At 40.1% G+C, this 15,290-nt stretch overlaps 1 protein-coding gene and 1 pseudogene across 3 annotated transcripts; one reads left to right on the top strand and one right to left on the bottom strand.

The window, feature by feature from the left end:
* Positions 1-204: 204 nt before the first annotated feature.
* Mrps22 (mitochondrial ribosomal protein S22) lies at positions 205-14,893 on the bottom strand. Of its 3 annotated transcripts, none has more exons than XM_005328068.5 (8): positions 14,681-14,893; positions 12,063-12,229; positions 10,811-10,975; positions 8,862-9,005; positions 6,730-6,813; positions 5,272-5,417; positions 1,460-1,568; positions 205-337 (listed from the first exon to the last, which is right to left on the bottom strand). In XM_005328068.5, exons 1-8 carry the CDS (start codon positions 14,850-14,852, stop codon positions 239-241), a joined length of 1,086 nt encoding a protein of 361 aa, XP_005328125.2. In that variant the 5' UTR covers positions 14,853-14,893; the 3' UTR covers positions 205-238. The 3 variants fall into 3 exon arrangements, with proteins under 3 accessions (XP_005328125.2, XP_013215318.2, XP_040125818.2); XM_013359864.4 differs by having other exon boundaries at positions 12,063-12,226; XM_040269884.2 differs by lacking the exon at positions 14,681-14,893 and adding an exon at positions 14,010-14,515.
* On the top strand, positions 6,883-8,632 carry LOC101957624 (poly(rC)-binding protein 2 pseudogene; annotated as a pseudogene).
* Positions 14,894-15,290: the final 397 nt, after the last annotated feature.

Raw genomic sequence — 15,290 nt, 5'->3', positions numbered from 1 at the left:
AATTCATAATCAGGCAGTCAAATATATTCTTCATTTATCAGATTGAAGCCTAGAAAAATAAATAAGGTAAAAAGTTTTTCTTTGTACTTCTGTCAGATGCACTATGTGGAATTTAAAAAACAAAAAAATATATAACAAACTATGTATCAGGACCTTTTGATCTTGATGTTTTTAAACATTAAGATAAACATTAACAAAGGAAGGTTTTAGTAAATTGAAATGTATTTTTAAAATATTTTCAGGAAGCTGCAGAATGACTACTCATGAATGCTTCTTGATAAGTTTGCAGTGTTAATTCTATATATGCTCCCTTCTGGGCTTCAGTTTTTGCAAAGACCTGTTTAAAAAAAAAATGGTTTTAAAACAGTAGGACATACAATTTAAAACAATAGAACGTATACTATTTGTAAAATTTCCCAATTTAAAGACATTATTAACATGTCAAGAAGAGTCCCAGTTGTCTTCCAAGTGTTACAGCTTTTCCCCTTGATTTTTACTTCTCCTCTTGAAAGCAATAAATACACAAGATCCGAAAAAGCAATACTGATTCTAAATACCAGAATGGCTATTACCTCTTTTAGCTTGTTTTCAGGAAAAAAGGACCTGATATTGTACTTTATGCTACAATTAAAATGAAAACCAACTGGGTTCAAGAGATGAGATGAGAGTTAGCAAACTCATTTTTCACTTCAAAGAATGTTTTCTCCAAAAGCATTTTACTTTATCTGGCTAATCACAGAAAAATCAGGATTTGTTCTGTAGTTTCTCTCTATTCCACTTAGAGTGGTCATTTTTATCCTTAGTAACCTAACTGCTTTTCGGTATGCAAACAATGTTATTGGCACAGAAGCCAGTTCCACAAAACCATGTCCATTTAGAAGAAGTTAAATTACACAGTGACCTCCCTTTCCCTTCCTGAAAATATCTGAACTCTCAGCATTTACACATAAATCTATGTAGCCCATGGTGTGAGAAGTGTATAGGCTTGGCAGTATCCAGCCAAGCACCATCACCCTCTCCCCTCAACACCTATGGGTTTTCCCCAGTGAGCATGTCACCACACTGAAGGATAGGACATATTCTTAACATAACACCACACTGCTCTAGGGACATATTCTAGTCCTTCACCTGGTCCTGCTGGTGACTTAGCACCTCAGATGCAGCTTGCCTTTGCAGTATTTCAAAGAACCAGGGACTTGCTGCCCCCAATTATCTGAACTTCTCTAGACTCCAGCTGTCAGCACACCCACCACCCACCTACCTGACTACTCCCCCCCAGCCCCCCCCCCCGACTCCATCTGCTTCTACAAGAGAGCTATAATCACACTGATGTTTTCAAGATCACAGATGTTTCATATTCACAGATTTGTTTAGTTACTGCTAAATATGACCCACTTCTAAATTTTTCCCAACTCAATCAGCATCACAAAACAGCCAATGTGAAAAAAAGACTCTTTACCTTAATTAAATTGACTCCCTCAGCAGCCTGCTCTTTGGCCTCTTGAGCAGACTGGCCATCTGGATGGAGCATGTGATACAGTTGGACCAAGCTGGTGGCATCATCAAGTCTGAGAGTAAAAACAGCTTAATGATACAGATGGGCTTTGTTCATTGACTTCACAGGCCTATACACGCATGTGCCAACATCAAACTACATGATATTTCAGACATTCCTCAGGCTGGTAGGGGGGCAGGGTGTACCCTCAGTTGTAGAATTCCAGGGTATACCCTCAGTTGTAGAATTCCAGGGTGTACCCTCAGTTGTAGAATTCCAAAAGCACTTTTAGGAAAATTAACTGATTTAGTCTTCAGAGCAACTCTGTGAGGCAGGTAGGGCAGGAGTCACAGAAAATACCCAATTTAAAAGTGAATATATTTCAAATGTGGCTACATTCTTTTTAGAAATGGAACATCATGTCTCACAGAAACTCCACTCCTAGTGGTAGATGCCTTCCAGGTTAGCCCAATCCACCAGCATCCAGTTCATCCTATAAACAGGTTGGTGGTTCTCAAAGCCACTCGCCTTTAGTAGCATTTGCTAACCAATTTTCACTGAGACTGAATTAGTAGACAAATGCCTCTATAAGAGGAACCTGACTACCAATCCATATGAATATCCATGGAAACCTATTAGTTAAAAATTAGTATCTTTGTAATTATATTATTAATTATATTATTAGTATCTTTGTAATATATGAAATTATGCACAATAGACAAAAGGAAAGGTTCTATACCAGCAATTTTTTTAAAGTGGAAATTTAAAAATTTGCCAGAATTTAGTGTCACTACTACCTATGATGAAACCAGAACAAGAATTCAATTCACACATTTTATAAACACAAAAACTTCCCACGGGGAATGGTGGCACATGTCTGTAATTCCAGCAGCTGGGGAGGCTGAGGCAGGAGGATCACAAGTTCAAAGCCAGCCTCAGCAATTTAGGCCCTAAGCAACTTAGCGAGACCATTTCTAAAAAATAAAAAGGGCTGGGGATGGGGCTCAGTGGATAAGCGCCCCTGGGTTCAATTCCTGGTAAAACAACTTTCCTAGCCTTCCCCAAACCAATATCTTCTCATACAGTCCTACCATTCACCACATCAAAAGTGAGAGGAGTAAAAATAATCAAGTGCTCATGTTTACTTTGTTATTTTAAAATATTATTTCAATAAAAAATATAATAAATTGCACAAACCTTAAGTGCATGGCTGCATACAACTTTGTATATATAAAATCACCCACATACCACAGATCCAGAACACATTCAGTCTCTCCAGTGACTTCCCATTACTCTCACAGTAAAACCCATGGCCTGCTAGCCCTGTGTCACCTGGCCCAAGAGCATATCATTTCCTTCCCTGCTTGTTAACTTGTTCCACCCACATCAATCTTCTGCTTTTCCACCAAAATATGTTCAAGTTTTGAGGATCTGCTGTATATACTTAATGAGCTACTGGCCCCTAGGTGGGTTGGAGAGGTGAAGACACCTTACTTCACTGCTACTCCCCACCCTACCCCCTGGGCATCACTCTGACCTTCCCCAATTTCCCATCACTTGAACTAGGGGATACAGCACAGGGTGAACATGGGAATAGGTGCAGAATTCCTCAAACCATGGTGACCTCAGAGAAATGTCCTGGGCTATCCCAAGCCCCACCTACCCTAAAGAACCCTTAAACACAATCTATTGGAAAAACTGAGAAGTCAAAGCTGCTTGGTATACTGAATCTTTCTGGGGGCAAAAAAAAATGAATAACACAAAAATTAATTACACATCTATTTTGCTAGCTGGAACCTACAAAAATCCAATAAATGTAGCAACAAAATATCTCTTTAAACAAAATTAAAAATAAAAATATGAAGAGCTTAACTGGGCTTCTACATATTATAATCATGTCTCATTAAGTTTCTGCTAAAATGGGATTTCTGTATTTAAATGTAGCCTAATCCCTAGCCTATTCTTAATATTAAGAGCAAATAAATTACTATTTTCAAAAATATTTTTAAAGGATCTCTACAAAACCATCAGTGGGATTAAATATTCATTAAGTTTGTACAGAATCATAATTCTGACCTGGTCTCCACTCACTAAGGATGCGCACCCTCTCCTGCCCATCTGGGGATGTGCAGTCAGCTCAATGTCCCCTGCAGCATACCACAGAGGGGTTAAGTACTAAGACATCCCTCGCATGAGACATTTCAGATGTGAAGCTTACATGAGAAATTCTACAATATCACAGGTTAGTATACCTCAGTAAAGAACTTTTCATTTTAAAACTTATTAAACATCTCTGTTGATCTTATTTCTTATAAAAATATATTTTAATAAGTTAAGAATGACTGCGTTGGAGGAACTTTTAAGCAAAAAATTCATTCATAAATGTCACTGTTGAAGTTCATCAAGGCACACTCTTTGCACATCCCAATCACTCCAGCCCTTGTTATGGAGGATGAAGGCGTATTTCTGCCTTCTGTACTGAATCACACTATACTTGCTACAGACTCAGGCTGGCCTGGGAATCATCACCCTTAGGACTGCTATTTCTAGGAGAAATGATACTATTTCCAAACATGGGCACGTGGAACCTTCCAGTTCCAAATGGCTTACTTTGTGTGCATGGTTCAAATTGCACATAGGCTACTCAAACTCCAACAGCCTGAAGATGCCAATGATCAGTAAATCATCTTCTTCAGACTTTAGAACCCAGAAAAGGCTTTTTATAGAAAGTTGACTTTCTGACAGCCATGCTCACTTCTTCTCCTTGTCATTTTGGGCCTTCCTGACCCAACCAATAAAAAAATATGCAGTCAGCTCAATGTTCCCTGCATTGAGAATGGGAAATGGGGGAAAAAATGGGAAAAAAACAATTCTTTCTGGTTTTATCACTAGTTGTAAAGTACACTAAAGCCATATCTTGGAGATACCGTAGCTTCAGCTCCACACAATAAAGCAAATGCCATGACAAAGTAAGTCACACAAATTTTTTGGTTCCCTGGTGCATATAGTTTACACAATTTTGTGGTCTACTTAAGTGTATAATACATTATATCTAAAAAGGCAATATGCATACATTTGCTTAAAAAATACTTTATCGCTACAAAATGCTAATAATTATCTAAAAACTGGTGCTAATGAATTTGCTTAATGCAAGTTTGTCATCAATCTTCAATTTATAATAAAACACAATATCTGTAAAGCACAACAAAATAATGCATGCTTATATTATTTTCAACTAGAACCTGGAAGGAAACCAGTTTGAAGCTAAAATTCAAGTCTTTGTTCTACATTGTTTTGAAAAAACTAACCTTTCTGATGTTTTTAAATCCTGAGAAAGCAAGCTTTTTAGGAAAAGCAAAAATATTTTTAAGTTACATGATGACTTACTTAAGAGCCCTAAAAATAGTTCTTAAAGAAAACAAGCACCCATAAAGGGTCAAGTCTACTTCTTTACATTTGCTATTACATCATCCTTTGAGTATCTGGAAAGTTCACTGATACCCAGAAGCACTGGTGAGCCCAGGATAAGTCAATGCTCACAGCCTACCATGCAGATCCGAAGTCACTTCCTCTCAAAAGAATCCAGTCTTGTTACGCAACACAAAAGCAAGGACTGGAAAAACTAAGTCATGCTAGAATAAACCTACACAAGCCGAGGTAAGTGAAATCTTCTGTTTATCACTGCACAAGCTACTGTGATCAATGGGAAAACACACAGCTTTAACACAGATACACTGTTAGGGCAATAAGAATGAGTCTTCTAAGATCATACTTACAAATCTCTCTGAATCTGGTCAATCAGCAAACCGTCAATCTTCTTCTTATTTACAAAATACCAAGCCATTCCACCAAAGTGTCTTGTTGAACGTAAAAGGTCATACTTTCCATGTTTATCTATATCTTCATAGGTCTGGTGGTGAACCTATCCACATAAAATGCAACTCTTCAGAAACAGGAAAATAAAAAGATCTAAGCAGCATTACTCAGTTTACACTGACCAGCATGAGTGCCGCTATCAGAGCACCAGTAAATCCAGGTCTACTTACTGCCTCCACTCTCATTAGCCAATTTGTATAATTTGGACATTCCTGCTAGAACCCAACTCAGGGAGGAAAGAGGATTTTTATTAACAAGAGTTTGCCTAGAAAACAGCAAATCTGTGTCTTTTCCACTACAGGAATGTATGGCAGCCTAGAACAAGTAACACCAGAACTTTACACCCTGTTTAGTTCTGTCTAGCAGCCAAGCACGGATCTCAGATACACAGACTGCTGCAAATAATTGAGCACTCTCTCTTGTCACTGGGAAAAAATAAATCAAGAATATTTTTTTCACTCCTCCTTTTCTCCCTAAGCTGATCAGTTCACCTTCCATTCAGCTCACCCATTCCTTCTTACTAACGTTCCTCTGGTGAGGGCTTCTTCTATTCAAAAGGCTTTCAGAGCCTGCTGACTGAAGTCTAGCCTAGAATCAAGGGTACCTATGCTGTGGACCCAAGTACCTTTCCAGCTTGATCTTGAACCACTCATATATATATATATGCATTGCATGTTCAAGCACCAGATGACTGGGATTCTCAAGTATTCTTGGTTATTTTCTAGCTGTTGCTCATCCTATTCTCTCCACCTGAAGCCCCTCTTCTCACCCACCTCCCCCTGCCACAGAGTTCCATGCCCTCTTAGAACACTCTTTAAGACCCCTATGAAGCTTTCCTGAGCATACTCTGTAGGCTCCAGTGATAAGTACCTGCATACCTACCTAGCAGCCTTCCATACAACCAGTACTGGGCTATAGGCTTTGCCATAGCAAACTCTCTCCTGGCTCATGGCATCACATAAACTACCCACAATAATACCTCACACATAAAAAGTACTAATGGACACATACTGAGTTATAAGACACACTTGGGCAAATTTTAGTAAGTAACTTTACTTCTGTACAATAAATTAAAAAGAAAATAGGCTTTGTTATTTTTGGGGTTCTAATCCTATCTCTTACTTGCAATGCAACTTTCAGCAAGCTACTTTACTCCCCAAGGTGAAATTCCCTCATCTTTAATCAAGGATGGTTCTATGAATAAAATATGGATCTGGCACACATCTGTTCATAATAGATCTTCAGGTATTTACTTTCTCATTCACCTGTATCAAATACAAAACTCACTGTGCTAGATTAAAAATCTTGTTCATAACCATAATTACACCTGTATTTCAGAAGCTATTAAATATACTCACTTTGATATACTCAGTAGAATCTGGCTCAAACTGGGCAACACAGAGATTGAGGACATCAACATGCCGGTCCCTGCTGTACATTGTCTAAAACCACACAGCAGAATTGGAATTAGATGTGAACACCAAAGTTGAGCACTTGTCCTGGTGCCATCACAGGCCTGCCCATCCAAGATAACACAAAATGTGCCATTAAGAGTCATAAAGAGCCCAGACCAGCAGCCAGATGCAGCAGCAATCTGTGCCCTCTCCCGCCCTCCACCAACCCTGGGGTCTCTTTCCCCCTTTCTCCTCCTCTACTCCCCGCTTCCTCCTCCACCATGGGGCGGGGAGGGGGGGGGCGCCTTGCCTTCCCACCCACCCCTATTGTTCCACCCCCAGCCTATTGTTCCATCCCCGCCCGCTCGCCTTTTCCGCTCCCCTTTTCCCCTCGTTTTTCGCCTGCAGTTTTTGGCTTCACCCCCACCAGTGACCAAAGACTTGACCAAAGTCCAGCTCCTCATAACACTTCTCGACAAGGACACTGGTGTGATTGAAGGTGGATTAAATGTCACTCTCACCATTCAGCTACTTATGCATGGAAAGGAAGTTGGCAGTATCATCGGAAAGAAAGGAGAATCGGTTAAGATATGTGAGGGTAGTGCACGTATCAATATCTCAGAAGGGAATTGTCCTGAGAGAATTATCACTTTGGCTGGACCCACTAATGCCATCTTCAAAGCCTTTGCTATGATCATTGACAAACTGGGAGAGGACATCAGCAGCTCTATGACCAATAGCACAGCTGCCGGTAGACCCCTGGTCACTCTGAGGCTGGTGGTCCCTGCTAGTCAGTGTGGCTCTCTCATTGGAAAAGGTAGTTGCAAGATTAAGGAAATACGAGAAAGCACAGAGGCTCAAGTCCAGGTGGCAGGGGATATGCTCCCCAATTCAACTGAGTGGGCCAACACAATCCATCATTGAGTGTGACAAACAGATCTGCTTGGTCATGTTGGAGACTCTCCCAGTCCCCCTGGAAGGGCGTGACCATCCCGTACTGGCCCAAGCCGTCAAGTTCTCCAGTCATCTTTGCAGGTGGTCAGGACAGGTACAGCACAGGCAGCGACAGTGTGAGCTTTCCCCAAACCACCCCGTCAATGTTTCTCAACCCTGACCTGGAGGGACCACCTCTAGAGGCCTATACTATTCAAGGATAGTATGCCATTCACAGCCAGATATGACCAAGCTGCACCAGTTGGCAATGCAACAGTTTCATTTTCCTATGACTTCATGCATGGCAACACCGGATTCAGTGCAGGTTTAGATGCATCTGCTCAGACTACTTCTCATGAACTCACCATTCCAAATGATTTGATTGGATGCATAACTGGGCGTCAAGGAGTCAAAATCAATGAGATCTGTGAGATATCTGGGGCGCAGATCAAAATTGCGAACCCAGTGGAAGGATCTACTGATAGGCAGGTTACCATCACGATCTGCTGCCAACATTAGCCTGGCTCAGTATCTAATCAACGTCAGGCTTTCCTCGGAGACAGGTGGCATGGGGAGCAGCTAGAACAGATTCATCCATAATCCCTTTCTGCTGTTCACCACCACCCATGATCCATCTGGGTAGTTTCTGAACAGTCAGCAATTCCAGGTTTTAAATAGTTTGTAAATTTTCAGTTTCTACATACTTTATCATCCACTCGTGATTTTTTTAAAGTGTTTTAATTCCTTTCTCTATTCAGCTGTTAATGCTAAGATACATATTTAGTTTTATAAGCTTCTCCCTTTTTTGTTGTTTTTTGTTTGTTTTTGGCTCATAATTTTTTCTGTTTGTCATGGAAATGTAAGAGTGGACTATTAATACATTTCAGTTTAGTTCTATAATGTCAGGAATTTTTTTAAAAAATTAAAGATGGACTGGAAAAAAAAAGAGTCATAAAAAAATAATGGGGCTAATTGTCACACACCTAGATTCAAATCCCAGCTGCACCAATTATAAGAGAAAGAGAGGAAAAAAACCCTAGTCAAGTTATCATTAGACATTTACCTTTGTTTATCCAACACTAAGATACCAAATAGAACTAGAGCCAACTGGTTCAACAAATCATCACCACTGAGTCTACAATATAAAACACAATTTACCTTACCTTAAGGTTTTCTTCCTTGAAAATTAATGGTGGCAAAATTCTGCGACCTTCTTTTGGAAAATAAACTTGTATCATCCGGTCCCGTTCTTCCCAAGAGGCTTTTCGTAGTGTGCCACTTGGTTCTCTGACAACAATAAAACGCTCCTGAATTAGAAAACATGATCAAGGATGAATTGTTTAGGCTTATATTTAGTTCCTATGTCCCACTAAGTCCATTATAAGAACAGTTTGCAATCAGCAATATAAAATGCAGGTTGGAAACATAAAACACAATAGGTACATAGGAGTTCATGATCATTTTAAATTGCAAAGACTTTGGCAAGGTTTGATACTTCCTTTGCTAATCATTGCTGTGCATCTATTAGAAATTTAAAATTTATGAATACCAACTACAGTGGTAACATGGATTCAATACATAAAATGGTTCAAACTAAAACTGATTCAAGATTCATCTAAATCAATTTAGAGATAAAAAAAATGCTAAAAAACCTTTTCAAATTATTTCATTTCCCCATTCCAAAGTTTCATCTAAATAGATTTTAACACTTTATGATCTATGTTAAAAGTCTCTGAGGTAAAAGGAACAAACCCAAGATTGTTAATTGTTAATTCTACACTTCTGTGACTCCTCATATTGGCATTAGATGTATATATATATATCAGAAAGACTGACTGGTCCATCTGCTTCTGGTCTCTTTACTCTGCCAAGAGGCAAATCCCAAGCCACGGGATCACTTCCTCTGAATTCCACCCATTGTTTGTACCATTCAACTGGCAATTTATGTGTACAAGATTCTTGGCACTTCTCAGATATTACATAACTGGACAAGGGCAGGAAGATGTGTGATGAGTTACAAAGACATACACAGAACTTTGCACATTGCTGGTAACTGATACACACCCAATCAATGTATAAATTAACCAGATGGTACTGACTCTTACAATTCCAGGGGTATAAGAATCTCTGAGGATAAAATAATTAAAACTTTCATCAAATACTGCAAATAGAAAAAAAAATAGCAGATGTCAATATAATAATTTTTCCTCAAAAGAATTTTGGTAATTTGAGTAACCAGAATTAAGTTTCTTTTTTTCAAGTTATTAAAATGTTCCCACAACCAGCAAAATTAAATTGCAAACATAATTAAAATGAAATTTTGTGATTCCCATTCATGTCAGTTGCAGATGGCTGGTGCAGAGACATGCACACAGCTGAAATCTTGTCTTCAAGCCATAATCATATATGATCAAAGAATGAGTAATATGAGGTCATCTTTCAAACTCAGCATTCTGAAGTACTCTAGTGTATTTTGTGGGCTGAACTGAAAGTTATTTTTTTTTTTAGTTCTTTACTTATAAGGCCCAAATACAAAATTGATATATTTTTTAAAAATCAGAGTGTTCTTTTAAATTGGCAATCAAGGGAAGAGAAACCAGAAAATAAAAACAGAAGCAGTGATGTCTGAAAATTACCTAAGAAACATCTGTCGCTCTTACTGAAAATGCTGTAAAGTAAAAATCCACTGGGAAGTCTGAGTTTCTTGGCACCATGGAATACGCAGGGTGGAAAAAGGCCTTCTTCTTAAAAGGCTTCAGCAAAGGAGAGCAATACATCTTAGGCCAAAAGCACTTCCTTTTCTCACTGTCCTGTAGGTTTTGCCCACTTGTGGTGTGTGGTGAGTTTCTGTCTATTTACAACTTGTTCTGTCTCAGCAGACCTGATTCTTTGCAGTCAATCTGAAATATACTCAGCCCCCATAATTGGTAGGGAAATGATAACATGGGTTGGTCTGCATTTCTTTCCTTCTTATATTAATTCTTCCAAAAGGTCTCACCTAGTCACAAGAATTCTAGTTTTAAAGCATCAGACAGAACCAGGTCACATCATTCCTCAAACCCATCACCACATAGTATTTCAAAGATCAATTTGCAGTTAGACACATACTCACCCGGTGTGGTATGTTATATGATATATCAGTAAACACATATTTGGCAGTTTCTATTCCTTCCAAGATCTTATCTTCAGCTAACACGTCATTTATTGGTGTTCGTTCTTCCAAAACTGGTGGCATTTTTAATCGCACTTTGGCTGCTTCAATTGCCTTTCTGGTAGCCTAATGAAATAAAATATTTCTTAAGGAAAGACACAAGATTACAGACCAAAGGATGATCTGACAAAAGTAGAAACTAATAAAGAAAAAGACTAAAGTCTGCAAAGAAAAAAAGCTATAGCAATGACATAGTGAGTAAAAAGCCAAACTTGGATTCATGGGCCCTGCCTTTTCCTGCGGTGTGACCAGACAGGCGCGTCCATAGGCTTAGCAATTATCACACCAGCAAAAAAGTGGTGAGACAACACCAGGCTATAAAAGCTTCTTGATTCAGAGGAGGCATTTATCGGGTGCTTACTATGCGTCAGATATTGTTCAAACAGGCTTAATATATTTGGTTCACTTAATGCCCACACTTTCCTGTTATCTAAGTGCTACTGTTACCTCCATTTCATGGAAAAGAAAACAGATGCTAAGTAAACTGTTAGAAAGTTGTGGCACTGAGATTTGAACCCAGGAAATTCAACTTCAGAGCCCACACTCTTAACCCCTGACAACACCGCTTTTTGCCACATTATTAAAGTGGATACCTCTGAGAGAAAAACAGGGGACTTTCACTGTACACAAAATATACTACTACTGGATATTTTAATTTCTTGCGACTATAAGCTACTTTTAAATGAGAAAGAAAAGCTTTACTGCTTCACATAGTCATACATCAAAGTGTATTTCACAAAGGTCTCAGTACCCATGGCTCCAGGAGGACACTGGTGCCTGGAGTAGGATGCTGCTCAGCAGGATCTCATAATTTCACCAAAGCTTCAGCCCCAAGGCAGCTCACAGCAGATGTTTCTCCAGGAAGGAAGCTGGAGCAGGCAGGAAAAAGGAAGGATACTCAGGCTGGTTTGGAGCAGAGAGGAGCCTCTGCTTGGAAACCCAGACCTGGCCCATATGCCCAGTCTGTTCACTTTTGGCCACACTCCCACCTCCTCTCTACCTGCCTACTCATAATTCTTTTCCCAATTTTGTGCCTGGTACCTGCTCACTGGTGCCTGTGGAAGAACAGTTATAAGAGTTTGTGGGGGCCTCTGGAAATCTTGTTTAATCCCTTAATGAAAGATATCCTACTAACATTCCTATGTTCACATACCTCTTCCAACTGTGCCTGGGTCATTAGCTTATAAGTTGGTGGTTTCAGCTCTTGTACAGCTGGCTTAAAAATCTTCTCCAAATTCAAGCCCGTCATCTTGATGAGGATACTTTGGACTTCCTCATCCATAAATGTAGGTTTCTTCATCTCTGAGCTACGAGATTCTGCTAAAATGGATTTCAGTACATAAGAAGCCAGCAAAAATGACAGGCCAACAAGACCTCTCAATAGAAAAGTTAACAAAAAAAACCCCATTAGTACAACATCTATCCCAGCAGTGCATAATACCTCTGAGATTCTTTCATTCATTCAAAATTTACTGAACATTTACTATGGTAAGGATGTGAATATAGACAAAATCTGCCAAAAAGACATTCTAATATTGGGAACAACAGGAAAAAAATTAATGTTATATTAACAGTAGTAATGGTTGCTACCATATCCAGATTTGTCTTTTTCGAGGGCTTTTTTCCTTGTCAATGAATGGAACCTAGGGCCTCATGCACACTGGGCAAGGACTCTACTGCTGAGTTATATTCCTGGCCCTCAAATTTGTCTCCTAAAAGCCAGGCACAACATACATTTTTAGGAATGCTTACAACCCACAAAATAGGTATTGATATCCTTTTTTTTTTAAATAAATGAATATCCTAATGCTAACCCAAAGACAACTAGCTATTAAGTGACATGACCAGGATTTACCAACATCTGTCTGATACCAGAGTCCAGTAACTTCCCATTTAAATTCAACTCTGCCTCATGCAGTTCACCTTTCCCTTTGCCTCACTTCTTTTTCCATTTCCACAAGAAAAAGGAAAGAAAAAGCCATTTGTTCCCAGTCACTTCTTCGTCTGCTACTCCTAGTAGGGTTGGTTTTCTGAACTCTGAACTGTCCTTTTCTCCTTTCTCACATTCTCACTGAATGATCTCCTACATTCCTGTGACTTTAATCACACTTACACTCTAAAATCTGAAATCTCCAGCCAAGATCATCTTCCACCCATCTACTCAATGGACATCTCACATGCACTTCAATACTGCCAAATCAGAACTCATCAACTTCCTTATTCCAAACCTGATTTTCCTACTTTTTCCTATCTCAGCACCATTCATGAAATCAACCAAGCCAGAAACGATTCTCCCTTGTGTACCACATTCAGCCAAGAGCAGCAGTAAAAATAACAGTAATAATAACCACTAACATTTATTAAATATTCACTATGTACCAATACTTACTGAGCTAAGTACTTTAGATATTTAGCACATTTAATCCTCACAACAATCCTATGAGGTAAATATTATAATTATCTCCATTTTACAAAAAAGAACATTGATACAAACATGACCTGCTATATCCCAAAATCTTTCTGTAATCCTCCATTTCCCCCTATCATCCGCTGCCTCCTTTCTAGCCTCACTGAAAAACATTCTCTCCAGAGATTACTTAAGAGAAATCTCTTAAAAATGTAATCAAGATGACTGTCAAGTTTAAAATTCACCTGTGACTTCCAACATCACTCAGGAAAAAAGTTAAGGTGGTTTGCTTATTTCACTGTGTGCCCCTCTAGATGATGAGCTTTCTGAAGAACAAAGCTGTCTTTTGCTCACCTCTGGCAGGCACAGTCCCTTAAGAATGTCTAACACACATAGACGCTCAGCACTACTCTCGCCTCAATCTTACCCACTCATCCAACTTTAGTTACCATTTTACTTTGATGTTCCTAGCTATATACTTAACCCTTGAATCTCTAAGGCATCTCAAATTTAATACGTCTAAAACAAATTTAATTCCACCTTCCTTCCCATTTCCTCAACTCATTTATAGTGCATTGCCGCCCCCGCCCAAAACAGAAACATCCTACAATTAATATTCTCCATCTTGGTATAAATTTTTTTTCAAAACTTTTTTTTTTTTTTTAGTTGTTGATGGACTTTTACTTTACTTACTTGTATGCAGTGCTGAGAATCGAACCCAGTGCCTCACACATGCTAGTCAAGCGTTCTTCTGCCACTGAACTCCAGCTCCAGCCCATCTTGGTATAAATTTAACTGCTCAAGCCAGAAACTTGAGAAACAACTTTTCATTTTAAACCTAGATCCTAAAGCCACAATCAAGTCTTATCAACCCTACCTCCCAAGTGAGTTCCCAAAATACATGTTCAATCCCTTCTCTAGACTTTGCTTATGCTGTCCCTCTGCTGGGAAGGCTTCTCTCCTCCTTAGCATGGCTGGCGGGCCAGGTGTCCGCTTTGGTAGTGCTCTCCAGGGACTCATCCCTGCCCTCTCATCTAGTTTGAATGCCTCACTGTGGGCGTCCTTATCACAGCCCGGGTCACAGAGCACTCACTGCCAATTCCCCGCTGGGCTGGGATCCTCAGGGGAGCGTCCTTGACAGCCTTAGCTTACTCTATGCCATAAGCTTAGCAGCGCGCTTTGCACGGAGCCGGGCTCAGGCACGGCGGGCTGCGTAAATAAGCCTGGGAGGCTGATGACAAACCCGGCAAAGAATTACGAAAGCCGACTACGGCTGAGAATGCACTGAGGGAAGACTCGCAGGGGCCGCCGCCGTTCTAGGCCTCCCAGGAGAAGCCCTAGCAGACGTCTGGCGGGTCACTTACCGGCCTCGGAGCTGAGCCAGCGGCACAACAGCCTCACCGCGGAAGGCTGAGGCAGCGGCTGGAGCGGAGTATCGGGCTGGGGCTGGGTTCGGGCTCGGAAACAGACCCGTTCGGCTCCCCGAGAACCTGTCAGAAGCCTCCCGAAAGGAACAGAGATTCTGAGGGTCGCCATGATTATTGGAGGCTGCCTGCGCCGGAAGCAACTGTGATAAACTTCCGGTTCGCGCTCAGTGGATGAGGCATTCTGGGAAATGTAGTCTGGTTAGAAACGGAGAGCATCAGAAGCTTTCTGGGCATTTATAGATTATTTTATGACTCTCCCTACGCGTGTAGCCAAAGTTCAGACTTACACTATTTTCGCTATGTGCTCGATTTCCTGGGTGCTTTATTTTTTCCATGGTTCTAAATAACAAATTTACGCTTTCTGCCCAAATCTTTTCTCCCATCTTTAGCTGCCTTCCAGAAGGACTTCTCCATTGGAACTCTCTGCAAACACCCGATCCTGAGCCTTGATTATCACTACCAGCAACTACAAAAACAACCTGTTCATACACTTTACTGCTATCCCATAACTACTCCTTTCCTTCAGAGCTTTTTCACAATTCTTGAT

Source organism: Ictidomys tridecemlineatus, chromosome 3 (genome assembly GCF_052094955.1).
Source record: "Ictidomys tridecemlineatus isolate mIctTri1 chromosome 3, mIctTri1.hap1, whole genome shotgun sequence".
NCBI lineage: Eukaryota > Metazoa > Chordata > Mammalia > Rodentia > Sciuridae > Ictidomys > Ictidomys tridecemlineatus.
The sequence above is the reverse complement of the archived record's forward strand: the minus strand, read 5'-3'. Positions and strand labels throughout refer to the sequence as shown.

Excerpts from the sequence above, each read along its gene's own strand:
- Mrps22 (XM_005328068.5), bottom strand. The coding sequence starts at position 14,852 with ATGGCGACCCTCAGAATCTCTGTTCCTTTCGGGAGGCTTCTGACAGGT. Across the intron at positions 10,976-12,062 it reads CCCAGGCACAGTTGGAAGAG|GCTACCAGAAAGGCAATTGA; the intron begins GTATGTGAACAT and ends TTATTTCATTAG. Across the intron at positions 1,569-5,271 it reads GACCAGATTCAGAGAGATTT|ACTTGATGATGCCACCAGCT; the intron begins GTAAGTATGATC and ends TTTTACTCTCAG.